Genomic DNA, 18192 nt, shown 5'->3' with positions numbered 1-18192 from the left:
GTAGGGAATAATTGTTGTATGAGTCATTGAGTAAGGCTCACTTTCTGATTCAATAAACACATTTGAAAAATGTAGGTACATTCTTAAATAGTCCGAAATGGCTTCATCCATAGGCCTACCCATCTGTAAAAACACTCAAATCTTTTTCAAATGGGGAAAAAGAGAAACATAAATAGAAACCACTACTTATGATGCTTTTATTTACTGAGTATGTTAAAACTTTACATGCCTCGGAAAATAAAGCGTGACATTCAATTTACAATAGCCTATGATATCAGCACTTATTTTAGGAACGTTGTATGACAAAATAGCCTATAAGATGGGGTTGATTTTTAAAATCAACAATGAATGCCATAAGTACTGTGCAGGGTGAAGAGATCAGGTGCATTATCAAGTGATGATGAATCAGGACAAAGCTGGGCGCATATTGAAATGGGGAACATGATATAAGTGTCAATATGAGACATCACAAGAAACATTATGGGATAAAATTGATCAAACACTGTAACTACCTTGATATTTCAATGAATCTGTGACACATTCAGCCAAACCACATGAAAATTCCAACAATTCCAATTATTGCTGTTAAGGTAGAGTATATCTGAACAGTGATTTTCTGAAAACTCTTCTGATCTATAGGGGACATCCACCAATGGAACTGGAAACTGGAAGCATAGTGATTCGTTTTTCCCTATCAACACCGTAATTTAAGAACAAAGTAAACGGAATGAAAGAAGTGTGTCCATGTTTCCATGGATCCCATAGAGTTCCTTTTCTGTCTTTCCTTCAACAGAAATGTAGTGTCCTTTAGTGGAAACAGAGGGCCTTCGACTGAAAGCCGTTTCTTTCGCTGTGCTATCAGCCAGTCTCTTCCCCAGCCAATGATTCATCTGTGAAGTGGTTAACAGAAAGATAACACAGAGGCAAACATGGTGTGGAGGCAGGTTGGTGTGGTCACGTATGACCAGATAATTACTCAGAAACACACAGATGAACATAGTTAAATATGAGGGTGTCGACAAATTGTTTTGAAAACAAAAAAAATTAACTGTGATAGCTTCTAACTATTTTCTGGAGAATCTTAAATTCTATTTCTGAAATGGTGGGATGTCTGAAACAAGAAACTGTCATTATTTTGTATTTATACATGTTTTGTCTACAAAATCCACCTTTGCTTTGATGGAGATTACTTTAACACTATACGTACAAGGTTGTAAAAATAGTTATGCTTAATGCTTCAAGCTTCGCAACTGAATAGAGCAATCAATTTTACTGTGTTTACATTTTTTTTTCTGTGTTGAGTAACATTACCACAGACTAGCCTACATCTTGGTATACATGCTAATCGATGTATGTTTTGATGGTTTGTAGTATAGGGTTAGTTTCAACCAAAGTAAGTACAATTATTAAATTATCAAGGGGCATCATACATTAACTTTCAATGGGGGATATGATCATGTCTAATACTTTGTTATGTCTATCCAATTTGGTGCAGCATGTTGAAATTAAAAGGTAAAAACTGTGGTTGAGGCAGTGGCTATGAATTGGTCCATTGAGATCACTCACATCAAATCGGGAACACGACTGATTCCCATATCCACAATGAGGTAGAGGACAAAACCAATATGCCTCTTTTGCCCAGTTAAGACTCTCTACTAAGTTAGGCCGTAACGTGTAACATCATAATCAGTTATCCCTTTTCCCAATGAAGAAAACACTTTTTTACCTTGAAAAAAATACAACCAGGATAGATGAGCTATTAGCAAGTGGAACTTGACCTCATTCAAGTGTTACATATATTTAAAAAACTCCAATGTTTCAACATGCCTTATTTGTTACACAGCACCTCTTCTGATAAGTATTGCATAATTTGTTGTCCAACCCTGGCTGTTTGTCACCTTTAATCTCTAGCAGAGTCTCCTCGGTGGAGACAGCGGACCTGAGGGACAGTCCGGGGACAGCAGCTGTTAGTGTCTGTCTCGTCTGTCACACAAAACCCCTTAGAACACACTGGACCTCACACTGACTCAGCAGCAATGGAGGGCAAACATACCTCCAGGGGGAGACCACCAGTATACCACCAAGTGTGTTCAAAAAAACAAAAATATAACCATGGATCTAAATAATACTCACATTAGAATTAAATGTTTGCATTACTGGGGCAAGTAACAACATGTCACTCATGGTACATAAACGTCAAAGACGGTACACACATCTGTCTTTGGCACAGGAAAGAGATGGAAACATAAAAGACCAAGCATTACAGAAGTGAGGAAAAGGGAATTGGGACAAGAGGGAATATATATATATATACAAATATATATATAAATGTATAAATATACTAATAAAGAACTGGAAGTGAGAAAAAAATGATCTTTAGTCACAGTTTGGTTGCCTGCCACTTGCTGTCAGAGCTGACAACAGACAGTTGTTGTGATCAACTGACTGTACTCAGAGATCCAGAATAGCTTTGCCTTCAAGGAAACTCTCATAACGATATTCTCAAACAAGTTCTCTGACATAATGGCGCCAAAAATAATCATAAAATTGGCATTTGGTCTAAATAAATTGGGGCGTAACCATGATAACACAAAACTATTGAAAACGTGAACGTACTGTTTAGAAAATAATGCTATGTACTAATATATATATAATCATAATGTTATCATATTATTTCCCATCTTTCCAATACAAAAAACAATAATAAAACATTAAACAGGCAGTCTGTAGTGTTTGGACCCTAGACCATAGAATCCTATTATGCTGTGAAAGGTATTGCTTGTCTCTCTCCACCAGAAAGCCAGAGGATACGCCACGCTCTCCCCTCTCCCGTCTCTGTTCATTCTCCTGCTATTTTTTTTCCTTTTTAAAAGTCTATCTATGTGCGCTGTATGATATCTTTATCGAAAGTGGAAATGTTGGCAAAAGGGGTCGATGTTCACAATTACATATTGAGTATGTGCACATGGTGACTGGAAATGTGATTCTGTGTAGGGTGTGTGTGTGTGTGTGTGTTGGGGGGGTTTAGAAAGTTGGCTGCTGAATACTGAAGTGGTGAGAGGAGCCAGAGGGTGTCTCCATGCCATCTGTACTCACAACTTGCCCAGGGAGGGCAGGGGCTGTGATGGGGAGGGCCTGGGCCTGACATTCATACAGTACAGCAGGGTCCTGCAGGAAGTAAGTATGTGGAAGAGCATGTGCCATCTCTCAGCTCTCATCCTCCGGGTGTTGCTGGTCTAGAAGGCGGACATGGGTGAAGGGGAAATGGCCTCTCTTGCCCTTGCATTCGCCTTCCCACTGGCCATTCACATTGATCTTGGTGACTTTCACCGTGTCCCCTACCTGCAAAACGTAGACACATGGAGGTTAGATAAGCATGGTGGAAACCACACAATTATGGTGAACTGATGACAGGAACTCCATAAACTCCATAAATGTTGATTTTTTTGCAACTGTGTGAACTCGCATGGTGCATTACACTGTCAAAGGGTGGGAAAAAATAGAAAATTATGAAGTATTTTTTTATATATTTGTGGTACATACATATTTAATTATATTTCATGACAGACAAGGGAATGTGGAGTCCTTGTGGCAGTCCTTAGGCATGCAGTGATATTATGCAAATAAATGGAACACAGACACAGAATATATTAACAAAGTGTGCTATACAAGACCCTAATTTATATTAAGACATACATATACTATGATGCTTTAACATGATCCTTAGTTTCATGTTCATTCATGTAAATAATATGTTTCTCCATTATCCAGCTTCTTTCACAGACTAGAGTAGTTACATTATCATCTATGCCAGGTGACCTGTCAGTGACCTCACACTCAATAGAAGCTGGCACACAAAGAGTGAGGCATACATTAACAGCCAAAGAAAGACAGAGGGAGTGCAAAGTCAACAGTAAATCACTCATTCCACTTAGGACGTTCTCAGTGTATGTGTGTGTATGAGAATGTGTGTGTTACAAATACACCACATACCTCTAGAGCAAGAGCAGTTTTATCGTAAGCATTTGGGACTCTCTTCTGTATTGCCCTGGCATATACTGGTCCATTCTGGAGGTTGGGCAAAGGCGTGTTCACCACAGGCTGAGCGTAGTCTAACTGCGTGGGTGGCACTCCCCCTGCGCCATCGGACGCCCCCGTGACAGGTGTTCCCAGCACGGTGAGCAGCGTTTGGCCTGCACCAGTTGGTGAAGCAGGGCGGTAACGCTCCACATAGGGGACTGGGATCATGCCCTGACGACCGTCAAGATTGGCTGCGTTCCACCACTGGTCCTCTGGCTTCTCGATTACCCGGAGCACATCCCCCTTCCGGAATGGCAGGTCCTCGTCGTCATTGCCAGGAAAGTCAAAGACGGCGCGCACGTATTCCACCTCATCTGACTTTTGTGGCCCCCCGGATGCACCGCTGCTCACTAATCCAGCATGCTTGGCCTTGTTGGCAGGCTCAATCAAGGTAGTGGTGTCCAGATAGTGAATCTTGTAGAACTCTAAAAGGGCTGAGAGACCATCAAACTCCTGGTCTCCGATACGGTAACGAGGAGGGGCTTGATCTAGATGGGTGGAGGAAAGAAACCCATAAAGGTGGATCAGTTCAACGATGCATTCAGCATAACCTGCCACAGTCTGTGTACAATAAATGCTAGGCAAGTGAGACAGTAATTATTATGATTATGAAATGCACAATATAGAATGCTGCAAGCCCCCTAACAAGCATCACCAAACACAAGAGCGTACCATCTAAGCATTTATTTGACTGAGCGTAACAGGCCACAGATAGGATCATAGGCATTCCACAAACACCACACAGAATAAGTCATTCTGCCTATTGTGACATGTAGGTCATTGACAGTTCACAGCATGCACAGGGCTTCTTCTCCGACGGAAATAACAACGTAGGCCTACTGAGAAACAAGGAACACTCCGCCCAACTACACACCCTACAGACACAACCTTTGCTGTGATAAGACTGTTGTTCATCTTAGTGGGCTGACAGGATGAATGAGTAAGAAATGATAGGTCTGTTAACGTTTAACTATTTCTCTGAACAATACCATTATGTTCTGTTGTAATTACTATGTCTGGCGGATATGACAAAAGTCAAAGTATAGTAACGCAACCACATAGATAAAAACAGACCGTCCTTTTGGGCAGCCATGAACCCCCTAACCTGCACGCACCTTTTCAGTGCCCACGTCTGGTTGAGGGGGCGTAATACATGCTATGAAGCTCCTGAGCTAACTAAGGATGATATCTACCCCCAAAGCATGCTGAATCTGTAGAAATTGCCCAGACATTAGAATTTTTAAAACAAACCACGAAAGAACCAACAAAAAAGTTGAGAATGTTAGCTTCCACTCTGGAATTCTACCACCATAATGGCAATGTTTACAGAAGCTGGGTATGAACTATGAACACGTTACGCTCTCCCTTAGAAATCCATCAAATAAAAGCGTAAACCAATTTCATAATAAACGTAAATAGTACCTCACTTTGGAAATAAAGTTTGCTGTGAGTCTGGTAAGAGAAAACTACATTAAGATGACCTAAAAAGTTGGACATTGCGTTAGCTGCCCATAAGCCGCTACGCTACGGTATCCTTTCCAATGTCATTATGGCAAGTTTGTTCAAAAACAGCTGGCGTGAACACCTAGCTATCGCTAGCAGGCTAGGTACCTTCCGTTAGCAAACAAGGGAGACTGGGCGTTTCAGGCTGGAGTATAAACTTTCTAATTCATCTTCAATTATATAGCCCCATGTAACAGTATTTAACTTACTTGTTCCAGATTGTCGGTTGTTGCTGATGCTGTTGATTATGTAATGAGATACTTTGGAATTCTCAGAAACGGAGAGCACATAGTCACCGGGGCTCGTAACTGAGTCTCTGACAATAAACACTCCATGTCGTTGTCCCTGCAGAAGTGATACTGCCTCTTGGCGAATAAGCCTTCCCCAGTACCAGCTGTTACGGTCTTCGGCGTCAAAATTCCCGGCCATGGCTACAACTCCACACCGAAACCACAAGGCCTTCCCAAGCCTCTCCCAGTTGGTGACCAAGATTCAATTCAATTCAACTCAACAATTCAACTGCAAAAACTTTGACTCTCAAGTCAAGAAGACACACTTCAGGGAGAAAACACAACACCCGTACACCTGGAAAACACGTGTCTGAGTACAGTTTGCGAGATCTACGCAAAAAAGTTAATTCAAAACTTTTGAACACCTTTTAATGTTCATGTAATTATGGTACAATTCTTGAGTAACACATCCGGTGTGCCTGAAACACATCCCACCTAACAACTGGAATGGCGAACGTTGGGAAAAGACTTCATCCACCGGATGTGATGCATCAGAGTTGTCAGCAGAAAAGAAACCCAGCCATATTGGGAAGGTCGCAGTTCATTTTGGAGTTGAGTGATAAAAGTGATCTATCTAACCATTTAGCAATACTAAAGCTGAATGACTGCATCATAAAAACACAAGTAAAACATGTCATCCCAAGTGTCAAGACTCCAAAAATGCAGTTTTCAAGTGTGAAAACTTCCGTTTTTTGAGGAATTCCTTGCAATATTTTGAACATGAAAAATAGATTGTCACTAGGCCTATATTGCACTGCACTTTACTTTAACGCAGAAATGTAGTATTTTGTACATGAAACGGCATTGTACTGCATAACTAGGTTATTCTTTAAGAGTAGAGCAAACATTGCATCAACACACACTCTCAAATCATGCAGTGGATATTTGGCCATTATTGTTTCTTGAAATGTATTTCTTTTATCTGTGTAGTTGGGTTACTCCACCGAGGTAATGGTGTTTTGGAGCTGATCCCGAACATAGGGACTATGGTCCCACAATATGGACTAAATGGGAAATTACTGAAAAGTAAATGACAGATTGGGTCAAAATATAACCTATTTTGGAGTTTTGATGTTAGAGGGCTAGTCTGTATTTATTTGCGCCTATCCGCTAATATACGGACAAGTAATGGGCAAGGTCTTCAATTGTTCTCAATCTGGAATCCTACAAGATGAGTCTCCTGACCTCTTCCCTTTCCTAGCAAATCCAGGCTCATGTCCCCAGGGAGTAATCTAATAGCCAGACATTTCCCTTACAGGTTGAATCCCTCCTATCAAGGAGAATGCTATCCCACAACCATCCCTCAAAGCATGCAGCAGCTTGCAGTACTCTTGATCTCACCTGAAAAGAGGAATTGTGAGGTCATAAAGTTGGAAGCATCCTCAATGACTGCATTGTAAATACAGTTAGTGCCATCTCCTTTCTATGCATTTGTCCAATATTATTTAAGTCTTAATGTATTTTTAATGTCACAATAAACTTATTTAAGGGGATGTTTTCAGCAATTGAGGTAAGAAAATGATTAAAGCTTCAATATCAGCTGAAAGAATACCTTGATGCACAACTACCACACTTACACAGTGGAAGGTCTAAAAATGAGAATACACAGCCCGCTGTACATGAGGCAGGCAATGGTACATGTCTCTAACATTCCTTTCTGATTACTCACTGGTAACAGTAGTACAGAATGTGACTGGGCTCTTTGATGCACATGGACAAGGGAAGGTTCCAGAACATGCAGGGCTTCGACCCTCACATGCCTAAAGGCATACAGCACAAAAATGAAAATATACATACTAGAAAACCAGTTAAATACAAATGAATATGAATGAATGTATTTACACTGTATGTAAATTGTAAATTATTGTTCAATAAGCAGCAATGTCCAGCAAGTCACTATCAACTCCCTTGTCAGATACCATGGTGAATCTTTTTTCTTTACCACACCACTGTCAGCTTGGGTGCAATACAAACATTATTTCATGAGGTGCAGGACAAGGATCTCTGTTTTGTCAGAATTTAGCTGAAGAAAATTTGTTGACACACAGTTTTTGTCTGAAAGATGTGCCCAAGGGAAGCATGTAACAAATAGAATTGGTCTCAAAACTGACCTCTGTGGTACACCATATTTAACAGAGGAAAATAAAGATACATCGTTTACAGAGACACAAAACCTCCTCTTTGATATGATGAAACCCGTTTTAAGGTTCCCTACCTGAAAATCCAGACCCAAATCTAGAAAGATTTACGGTCTGGCTATGAGTAATGAAAATAGCCCAACTCGAGGGGCGACACTAAGCATGTTAAAGGAGAAATTCGGTGTGATATTGACCTAAAGTGTGTTGAAACATGATACCAAGTGTGAACTTCTGTCTCATAGCTCATCTCGGCTTGTCAAAGTCAAAGTCAAAGTCAAAGTCAGCTTTATTGTCAATTTCTTCACATGTTCCAGACATACAAAGAGATCGAAATTACGTTTCTCACTATCCCACGGTGGAGACAAGACATATTTTACCAATTTTAAGTCCACAGACAAACATAACATTCAAGTAAACAAAAAAGTAAGTAAATAAGTAAATAAGAGGGCACATATAATGAAAAAAATAAGAGCAGCAAAATTTGGTTGAAATTGTGCATAGACAGTCAATAAAATAAAATACTAGTGCAAAGTCAGGCCAATAAGAGGCTGAGGTAGTTCTGTTTGACCTAAGTAAGAAATAAAGTGGCATAGTGGTGCAAGTTATGTAAGAGCAGCAGAAGTGTTGTGTTTTCAGGACAACAACAACAAGTTGCAAAGTGTACAAGTGTGCAAGTGGAGTGGTGCAGGCGGCCATTGTGGGTCCAATGTCCAGGATGTTATGTAGCTGAGGGTGGAGGGGGGAGAGGAGGGAGAGAGTTCAGCATCCTAACAGCTTGGTGTATGAAGCTGTTGGTGAGTCTGGTAGTGCGGGAGCGCAGGCTTCTGTACCTCTTCCCAGAGGGCAGTAGATCAAACAGATTGTGAGCGGGGTGACTTGCATCACTCACAATTTTGGTCGCCTTGCGGGTGAGGTGGGTGGTGTAAATGTCCTTCAGGGAGGGGAGTGAAGCACCAATAATCCTTCCAGCTGTGTTCACTATGCGCTGCAGGGCTTTCCTGTTGTATTCAGTGCAGCTTCCGCCCCACACAGTGATACAGCTGGAGAGGATGCTCTCAATGGTGCCTCGGTAGAATGTGGTCATGATGGCTGGTGGAGCACTTGCTCGCCTGAGTTTCCGCAGGAAGTACAGGCGGCGCTGAGCTCTCTTCGCCAGTGATGCTGTGTTGGTGGTCCAGGAGAGGTCTTCACTGATGTGCACTCCCAGGAATTTGGTGCTGCTCGCTCTCTCCACCACAGCACCGTCGATGGTCAGTGGCAGGTGTTGGGTGTGACCTCTCCGGAAGTCAACAACAATCTCTTTGGTCTTGCTGACGTTCAGCAGGAGGTTGTTGTCCCTGCACCACGTGGTCAGATGGTCGACCTCCAACCTGTATTGAGTCTCGTCGCCCTTGGTGATGAGACCCACCAGAGTTGTGTCGTCAGCAAATTTCACTATGTGATTGTTGCTGTAGGTTGCAGTGCAGTCATGCGTCAGCAGGGTGAAGAGCAGCGGACTGAGCACGCAGCCTTGGGGGGCCCCTGTGCTCAGTGTGATGCTGCTTGAGGTATTGTTGCCAACACGTACTACTTGAGGCCTCTGACAGAGGAAGTCCAGTAGCCAGTTGCAGAGGTAGGTACTGAGTCCCAGTTTGTCAAGTTTGCAGATGAGTTGTTGTGGTATTATGGTGTTGAATGCAGAACTGAAGTCTATAAACAGCAATCTCACATATGAGTCTCTTTTTTCCAGGTGGGTGAGGGCTGGGTGGAGGGCAGAGCAGATTGCATCCTCTGTAGACCGTTTGGCTCGGTATGCAAACTGGAAGGGGTCCAAGGTGGGGGGGAGAATGGATTTGATATGTGACATGACAAGCCGCTCAAAGCACTTCATGATGATGGGTGTTAGTGCCACAGGGCGGTAGTCATTGAAGCAGGATGGAGCAGTTTTCTTCGGCACAGGTATGATGGTGGCAGCTTTGAAACAAGATGGGACGATGGCTTGCTTCAGGGAAGTGTTAAAGATGTCTGTGAAGACATCCTTAAGCTCCCCTGCGCAGTCCTTCAGCGCACGACCAGGGATGTTGTCTGGACCTGTTGCCTTACGGGTGTTGATAGCAGCAAGTGTCCTCTTCACGCTGTCGGCAGAGAGGCACAGGGGCTGCTCATGTAGAGGGGGATGGGTCTTCTGTGGGCAGGTGCTGTTTTGTGCTTCAAAGCGAGCAAAGAAGCGGTTCAGGTTGTTGAGCAGAGGGATGTTGCTCTCGCAGCTCTGTGGCGCGGGCTTGTAGTCCGTGAGGGCCTGAATGCCCTGCCATAGGCTTTGTGCGTTCCTGCTGTCTTTGAAGTGGGTGGTTATCTTGTGAGTGTATTCCTTTTTTGCTTCCTTGATGCCACGGGACAGGTTGGCTCTCGCTGTTCTCATGCCAGCTTCATCCCCAGCTCTGTAGGCTTTGTCTCTGGCCCTCAGCAGCCTGAGGACATCCCCTGTCAGCCATGGCTTCCAGTTAGCCCGAGTGATGATGTCTTTTGTGTGGGTCACATCATCGATGCACTTGGTGATGTAAGAGGTTACAGTGTCTGTATACTCCTCTATGTCTGTCTGGTTGTTGTAAGTGGCTGCCTGCTTAAACATTTCCCAGTCTGTTGTGTCAAAGCAGTCTTGAAGAGCATCGGAGGCTCCCTCAGGCCACACTTTTACCTGCTTACGAAGCGGTTTGTTCACTTTTACCCTTTGTCTGTATGCGGGCATTAGCATAACAGTGATATGGTCTGAAAGTCCAATGTGGGGGAGGGGGGTGGCTTTGTATGCTCCTTTGTGTGTAGTGTAGACCAGGTCCAGGATGTTATCTCCTCTTGTTGGAAAATCAACATGCTGGTGAAGCTTTGGAAGTACAGTCCCCTGCACTCCGAAATCTAGCATGGTAGCCGATGCTACCAACAGGTTTTCGATGGGGGTGCCTCGGGCATCCGCCTAGCCATGCAAATAAATCACTGTTTTACACCATTTACGGGGCTCAAAGTAGCTCCACACTTCATTGGTAGACTTCCGAGGGCCCTGACATTTAAAACGAGACATTGAGAACTTTGAAAAAGCACTGGTAGTTTATTTACAAGACGATTTATACAGACAGTATCTTCAGTAGTCGTACGAGTACGAATGAACAGGTATGACAAGGGATCAGATTCCAAAAATAATTCAGTGGAAATCCATGGATTCCAGTCGCTTCAGTCTTGTAAATAAACTACCAGTGCTTTTTCAAAGTTATCAATGTCTCGTTTTAAATGTCAGGGCCCTTGGAAGTCTACCAATGAAGTGTGGAGCTACTGTGAGCCTTAGTACAGCGGCTAAGGCCAGATTTTTTCCCGAATCGTTCAGTTTTTGCAGAAAGCACGAAACTTGGTACAAGTATGCTACCCCTAGTGATCAAAAATTTAAATGGACCCCAACACATAGCGCCCCTTAGTGGCCCCTATCTTGACTTCAAATATGGCCACCAAAATATGCCCTTTTTTCCTACATTTATAATGCTATGCTATGCTGCTTTTAACACATAATATGACGTGTCTATAGCCATCTTTCAGCATTTTGAAATACATAATGAGACAATCATGCATAATTAAAACATGTTGGATTTTAAGGAAGTAGCCATACATTCTGACACTGAGTCAAAAACTAGGGTTCGTTTAGGCCAGGGGTCAGCAACCCGCGGCTCCGGAGCCGCATATGGCTTTTTGATCCCTCTGATGCGGCTCAGCTTTTGAAAATAATTAATGAGTATTTCATTAAAATGTATTTTATTTTAGTTCGTTCATTTTCAAAAAAATATTGTAGGTCTATCTGAGTAATTTATATAACTTTCCACCTCACTTGACTCCGTAACTGTAGCCTGCACAATATTGTTAGGCTACATTCGTGGTTCGTTGCCATGTCAATATCAAACAAAATCACAGATTTCCCTCCATTTCAGTCAACAAGAACACTTTAATTGTTATTGTTGATGTGTGCGCTTGCTGTAGGCTAAGGAAAATGTCAAAAAGGAAACGTCAGCGACCACAGCTTGCGAGCACGAACACAAGCGGGCTGAAATGGGAAAGTTTCCATCCGAAGACTGATTCTGAAAACGCGAAATGAACTGCCTGTTATATATCCCGCACTGCAACGAGTTAGTATTGCTGTGTTAACCCTGTTCGGTTCTACTTGCATGTGAGAAATCTTTCTCACATATGAAAAATATAAAGACAAACCTGCGCTCACGTTTAAGGGCAATTCCGCGCAAAACTGTCACATCCATAACGGCAACACAATGCCATGGTAGGCTATTTAGTTGCCGTTATGGATATATGACAGTTTTGCGTGGAGATGCCCTTAAATGATGACAGCCTCAATTCTTGCATGAAACTTCACCTCATTGAATATGAGCCAGCCAGACTCCAAGACCATCACCAAATCTAATCTCTGCTAGGCCTAATGTTCAATTTCGCCAATGACATGTCAACGAAAATTGAGTGTTGTGTTGTTAACTATGATGTTACTTTGCATACCAAAGGACACTGGGAAAATAAGGGGTGGTGTTACATGGGAAGCCTTCTGTCATTCCACTTTACATTACAAGTTACTTGCACATTACTTTTAAAACTAGTAGAAAATGTATTAAAAAATCCTCTGTTGAATGAAAGTAACTGTATGTTAAATATCCAAACTTTTTCTTGTAACCGTCTTTATGTAGCTCTTCTGAGATAAAAAAAAAAAAATTGGTAAAATTGGCTCTCCAGGCAAAAAAGGTTCCCGACCCCTGGTTTAGGCTATGTGTGAAGTTTCGACTGTGTGACTAAACCCTGCACTTGCCTGGGCTCAACCCTTCTAATTTGCCCCCTTGAGGCTGGCATGCTAGCAAGGAGGCTAAAACCCATGGATGCTATCGTCTGTCAAGTCTCTTAAAGAAACATATGCTGCCTTTTGGGAAATTAGCTATTTTGTCTTCTATCCTAGAGTTAGATAAATTAGTACACATAACCCAGTCCAACACATCCTATTGTTAGCCTAATTCAATTGAGGTGGGTGGGGCTAATTAGCATATGCTAAAGTTTCTTTTAAGGCTTATAGTGATTGTTTGAAAAGGTCTATTTTGTTTTATTGTAGTTTAACATTTTGCATCCCATAAAATGATTATGCCTGTCAATGAAGCTAATTTAAATACGTAATACCTTATGAGTTTAGCTCCCTCCTGACACATTAGGGCTCATGCTAGTCAGTGAACCAGCACTTATAGGACACTTGCTAGTGCGTTCAGCGACCAGTCCTTGGGTGTGCTTTGTGGTGGAAGACAGGTAAAGTTGAGTATCGTCCTCATAGCAGTGATAATCAAATTCATGGGAGCGAATGGTCTCACCCAAGGAAGTGTGTAAATAGAGAAAATTAGGGGCCCTAATACTGATCCCTGAGGCACACCTGTGGTGAGATCATGTGCCCTTTAAGGTAGGATTTAAACCAGCCAAGGGATTTCCTAGACATCCCAGTTCAGATAGTGTAGAAAAGAGAATGTCATGGTTAACAGTAGTGAAGGCTGCAGATAAGTCTAGTAGAATAAATACTAATGACTTAGCAACTTAGATGAGGACTTAGCTACTCTCAATGCTTCGGTCACAGAAAAGCAGTTTCCATAGAATGACTCTTGAAAACAGACTGCATAGGGTCTAGCAGGTTGTTCTGATATAGCAAGTCCAAGACTTGCTTGAAGACCACTTTCTCCAAAAACTTTGACAAGAAAAGAAAAAGGGATATAGGTCTGTAAAAACAGGAATGGTTTTAGAGGTGGTGGCAAATTATACACTTTCCATCTTTATCCTCCTTGACTGATTTTTCACTAGTTTCACATTTGGCTAGGGTCAGTGTCAGTACTGGTAGCATAAGCCAGTACCTGGAGCCTACAATCGCTGCAAAGGTAGTCCAACTCCTCCAGAATGGCACACCAATATGTTCCAATCCGAAGGATTGCTGTGTCTCCCAGCGCAGTCTGAAGAGCATGTAGGACCAAGCAGCAGGACCAGTATCTGCTCCTTTGTGCAACAACAAACAGTAGGAGCCCTGCCAGAGCCCTACAAAAGGACCTCCTCCTGGCCACTGGTGTGAATGTCTCTGACCACACTGTCAGACTTCATGAAGGTGGCCTGAGGGCCCGATGGCCTCTGGAAGGACCTATGCTCACTGCCCAGCACCGTACAGCTCAATTGGCATTTGCTATAGAATACAAAATTGGCAGGTTCGCCACTGACGCCCTGTGCTTTTCACAATTGAGACCAGGTTCACCCTGAGCACATGTGACGTCTAAAGATGTCTTGGAGAATGTAATGCTGCCTGCAACATCATTCAGCATGACTGGTTTGGTGGTGGGCCAGTGATGGTCTGGGGAGGGATATCCTTGGAAGGACGCACACACCTCTACGGGCAAGACAACTGCACCCTCACTGCTCTTAAGCATCAGGAGGAAAACCCTGTCTGACCCTGTATTGGTGCAGTGGGCCCTGGGTTCCTCCTGGTGCACAACAATGGCTGGACACATGTAGCGAGAATGTGCAGGCAGTTCCTGGAGGATGAAGGCATTGATACCATTACTCCACACTCCCCTGACTTAAATCCGATTGAACACCTCTGGGACATTATATTTTGGTCCATCCAACACCGCCAGGTTGCACCACCGACTGTCAAGAAGCTCAGTGATGGCCATGTCCACATCTGGGAGCAGATCCCCCAGGACACCATCCGTCGTTTCATTAGGAGCATGCCCCGATGCCATCAAGCATGTCAGGGCCATACGAACTACTGAGTACCTTCATGAGTTACGGCGTTGAAATTCAAGCAAAATGGACTAGCTTGCAGCGTCATTTTTTCCACTCTGTCCTCTGTGGATTGATCATTTTCATTCCCAAATGTTTGTGTTTGTTATGTTTGTTCCTAACATATTACCCAGTCCATATCAGTTTGAATCCTACCTCACAGGATGTTAACGTATCATGGCTTGGACAGCTGTCCGCACCTCACCATCCAGGGCTCAGTATTGAGCCCCCTTCTCTTTGCTATCCACACCACTTCTTTGGGACAGATTATCCATTCGCACTGCTTCTCATACCACTGCTATGCAGATGACACACAGCTTTATCTGTTCTTTTCACCTGATGACCCCTTGGTCTCGGCACAGACCTCGGATTGCCTCTCAGACATATCTACATGGATGAAGGCACACCACCTCCAGCTAAACCTCTCAAAAACCAAACTGCTGGTCCTCCCAACTAAACCTACTGCTCCAACCTACTCAAATTCCCTCATACAGGCATATATGCTACGCCCCGACCGTTGCGCTCTTCAGACAAACATCGTCTAGCTCTGCCACCGGTATGCTCAGGTCAATCCAAACTTTTTTCATCTGTTGTTCCTTGTTGGTAGAACGCGCTACCAGTTCCTAGAGCAGGGACATCCCTCTTCATCTTCAAAAAACTCCTAAAGACCCAGCTCAGAAAGAGAAGAAGGTAATAAGAATTTATTGATGATGTAGGTAGTTCAATTAACCAAGATATAGAATAATTGGCTTATTTTCTTACACATAGTGGACATATTGGAATCTTACCAGATTATACTTGATGCCTCGTATATTAGGCAGTAACCGCGTTACTGTAATCCAATTACTTTTTTCAAGTAACGAGTAAAGTAAGGGATTACAATTGCAAAAACAGTAATTACTTTACTTTCCTGCAAGCAGCCTGCGTTACTGCGTTACTAAACCGTTATTTTGCCATAGTGATATAGATGTAAACAACAGACACACATGTGCAAGACATGGAGTGCGGGAGAGAGCGCGAACATGGAGCATTTAATTCATTGCAGTTCAGACATTACGAAAAAAACATTAACGCTGTACACTCTTCATGGGAAGAAACATGTTGTCTACAGTGAAAAATTCCACCTAAAATCTGAGCAAGCACCTAGCAAGCCGGCACAGAAATGTGAAACTCATTGAGACACCCCCAGATCCCGACATGAAGGCTGCAGCAACAGGTGAAAATAGAGGACGTCGCGGGTTCCCTGTAGCCTACTGGCCCGTTATAATAGGGCATTATAATATTCTGGCTGCATTCACTGTGATTTGGAAAATGGGCAAAAATATAATGTGGTCTTTGCCTTTTTGTAATGGGGCTGGTGAGTGTTGAAGTCTTCAATAATTTCCCTTAAACCAGCGTTTCTCTACATGGTTCGCGGAGACATGCCAGGTGCATGGGCGCGAAAAACAGGAGTTTTTTTTAATTTATTTTTTTATCTGTACACTGTAAAAATTGGATAGTTCCTTGAAGAACCTCAATGTTACTCCAAGAACCCAGGGGCTTTTCTGAGAACTCAAACGTGACTTGATGCTCTTAGAGGTCTCTGCAAGAACCTTAACGATTTTTCAGTATGAAAGGAGGTTCCTCAAAGAACCCAATTTAATCAAGGTTCCTGGAGGATCTCCAGCTGAGAAAGAATAATTTTCTTGAATTTATCTTTTACAGGCCTATATTGCTGTGTAGCCTAGGCCTAACTGATTCAAAACATAGGCTAACCTAATCAGATAATATGATGCTAGGCCTGTGATAGGCTATGACAACAAAATAAGAGTTTTGATAATCGCCTATAGTTTGACTAGTGTTTAATTGCGCAAAAGATCTGAAGCATTCAGCTACTTGTGTGGTGTTTTGTTAATTGTGTGTATTAACTATTTTGAAAAACTAGACGAGCATAGGCTAGGCCTACTGCCTATGCCAAAATAGCAGCAGAACACGGTCGGATAACTCGATGGGCGCACAGGTGTTGCTCGAGGCGATGACGCGCGTGTGGAATCTTCTTTAAAAATGGCAACAGAATTTGACAGTTGAGTCAACGTTACTACAGGAGGTAAGTGCAACATTTTGACGGCCCTATCTCAAGCTTTTTTAATGTTGACGTTTGTCAGAAACTATACCTTAAATTATACATATTCTACATATGAAATGGAAACGAGACGTTTTAACCATGACCTCATTATAGGCTATAGCATACAACTAAAGGTAAGGTCAACGTGTCATCGTTCGTGAACGTTAACCTTAGCTACCTTTTTTTTTTACATAACGTTAGAGCTTAGATCTAGCCTTATTTAGCCTACCGTTAGTTTTTTAAGTTATAAGAAAGCATTATGCCTTGGCTTGTATGCTATGCTTAAACTGAATGTTAGCCAAATATTCTGTCTATTTTACTCCTTCAGCACAGACTTTTCAACTTCCCGTGTTTCCAACTCTCCTGAAATGAAAGCTAACATTAATGGAGGAAGTCCTGACGTTCATACTGCTGCACACAGATTTTACAGGTCCTATTTGATTAAATTTCTATGTGGTAGCAGCTAAGTGTAGCATGAGGTAGCCTACAGCTTTACTTACTGTTCTTCATTTGCATTCATGCAAAACAACAACCAGTCATTTAAATCAATAAGTCATTTAAAATATAGGCTACTCCATCTCTATGTTTAATTTCAAAGGTATCCAATCATGACATTTGTGCTGCTGCTGTATCTAAGCACCCTTTCCTCCGGGATCGCACAGGACCAGGATATGCATGTAAGTAGATTATTAAAGTAATAAACATACAGTTAGGCCTACTGGCTGTAGTGAGGGTCCTTTTTGAGGGCACCTAACAAGTAGGGATAATGGGATGGGATATTCCTGTCAGGGGTATTCAGGTTGTTGTAGTCTGCTCACTTACAGATGCAATTGAATCATGTATGCCTACTATGACACTCTTCACTTCTGTTGGTATGTTGCTTAACACCTGTATAAACCAGGCCATTGCATTTGAATTTTCCTTTAGGCTAATTGGTTTCTTTAACCTTTCATATTATAGTTGGTTGGGAATGCTAAAAACAAATTCAAGAAAGAGAGAATCCCACTGAGCCTTCGAAGAACCTTTTGAGGTTCCCCCACAGTTTCAAATTGAAGAACCCCTAAAAGTTCCTCCAGGATCTTATAATTTTTACAGTGATAGGCCCAGGTAGCACCCGATGCGCAATAGACGCATGTGTTATTCATAGGGAAGCGCTCGTGTCAAGGCAGCGTGAGTGCATGTTTGAATCGGCAAGCATGTTCACTTTCTTGAAGCTGGCCTATCTTTGCGATATATTTGGAAAGCTCAATGAGTTAAATATCCA

General features: G+C 42.5%; 1 protein-coding gene across 1 annotated transcript; it reads right to left on the bottom strand.

Annotated features, from left to right (window-relative positions):
* Positions 1–180: 180 nt before the first annotated feature.
* Positions 181–6298, bottom strand: LOC143112520 (adapter molecule crk-like). Its single transcript, XM_076274780.1, has 3 exons — positions 5793–6298; positions 3994–4568; positions 181–3342 (listed from the first exon to the last, which is right to left on the bottom strand). The coding sequence occupies exons 1-3, from the start codon at positions 6010–6012 to the stop codon at positions 3208–3210; spliced, it is 930 nt and encodes a 309-aa protein (XP_076130895.1). The 5' UTR covers positions 6013–6298; the 3' UTR covers positions 181–3207.
* Positions 6299–18192: the final 11894 nt, after the last annotated feature.

The sequence above is a fragment of the Alosa pseudoharengus genome, unplaced genomic scaffold (assembly GCF_046254945.1).
Source record: "Alosa pseudoharengus isolate Yale_2024_CS ecotype anadromous, Long Island Sound unplaced genomic scaffold, YU_APseudo_1.1 YU_APseudo_1.1_scf_8, whole genome shotgun sequence".
Taxonomy (NCBI): Eukaryota; Metazoa; Chordata; class Actinopteri; order Clupeiformes; family Clupeidae; genus Alosa; species Alosa pseudoharengus.
The sequence above is the reverse complement of the archived record's forward strand: the minus strand, read 5'-3'. Positions and strand labels throughout refer to the sequence as shown.

What these genes read in the sequence shown, in the direction of transcription:
- LOC143112520 (XM_076274780.1), bottom strand. Translation starts at nt 6,012, where the DNA reads ATGGCCGGGAATTTTGACGCCGAAGACCGTAACAGCTGGTACTGGGGA. An exon ending in CAACCGACAATCTGGAACAA is followed by an intron (nt 4,569 to 5,792) that starts GTAAGTTAAATA and finishes CCACCCATCTAG; the next exon opens with ATCAAGCCCCTCCTCGTTAC. An exon ending in AAACTGCTCTTGCTCTAGAG is followed by an intron (nt 3,343 to 3,993) that starts GTATGTGGTGTA and finishes TACGTTTTGCAG; the next exon opens with GTAGGGGACACGGTGAAAGT.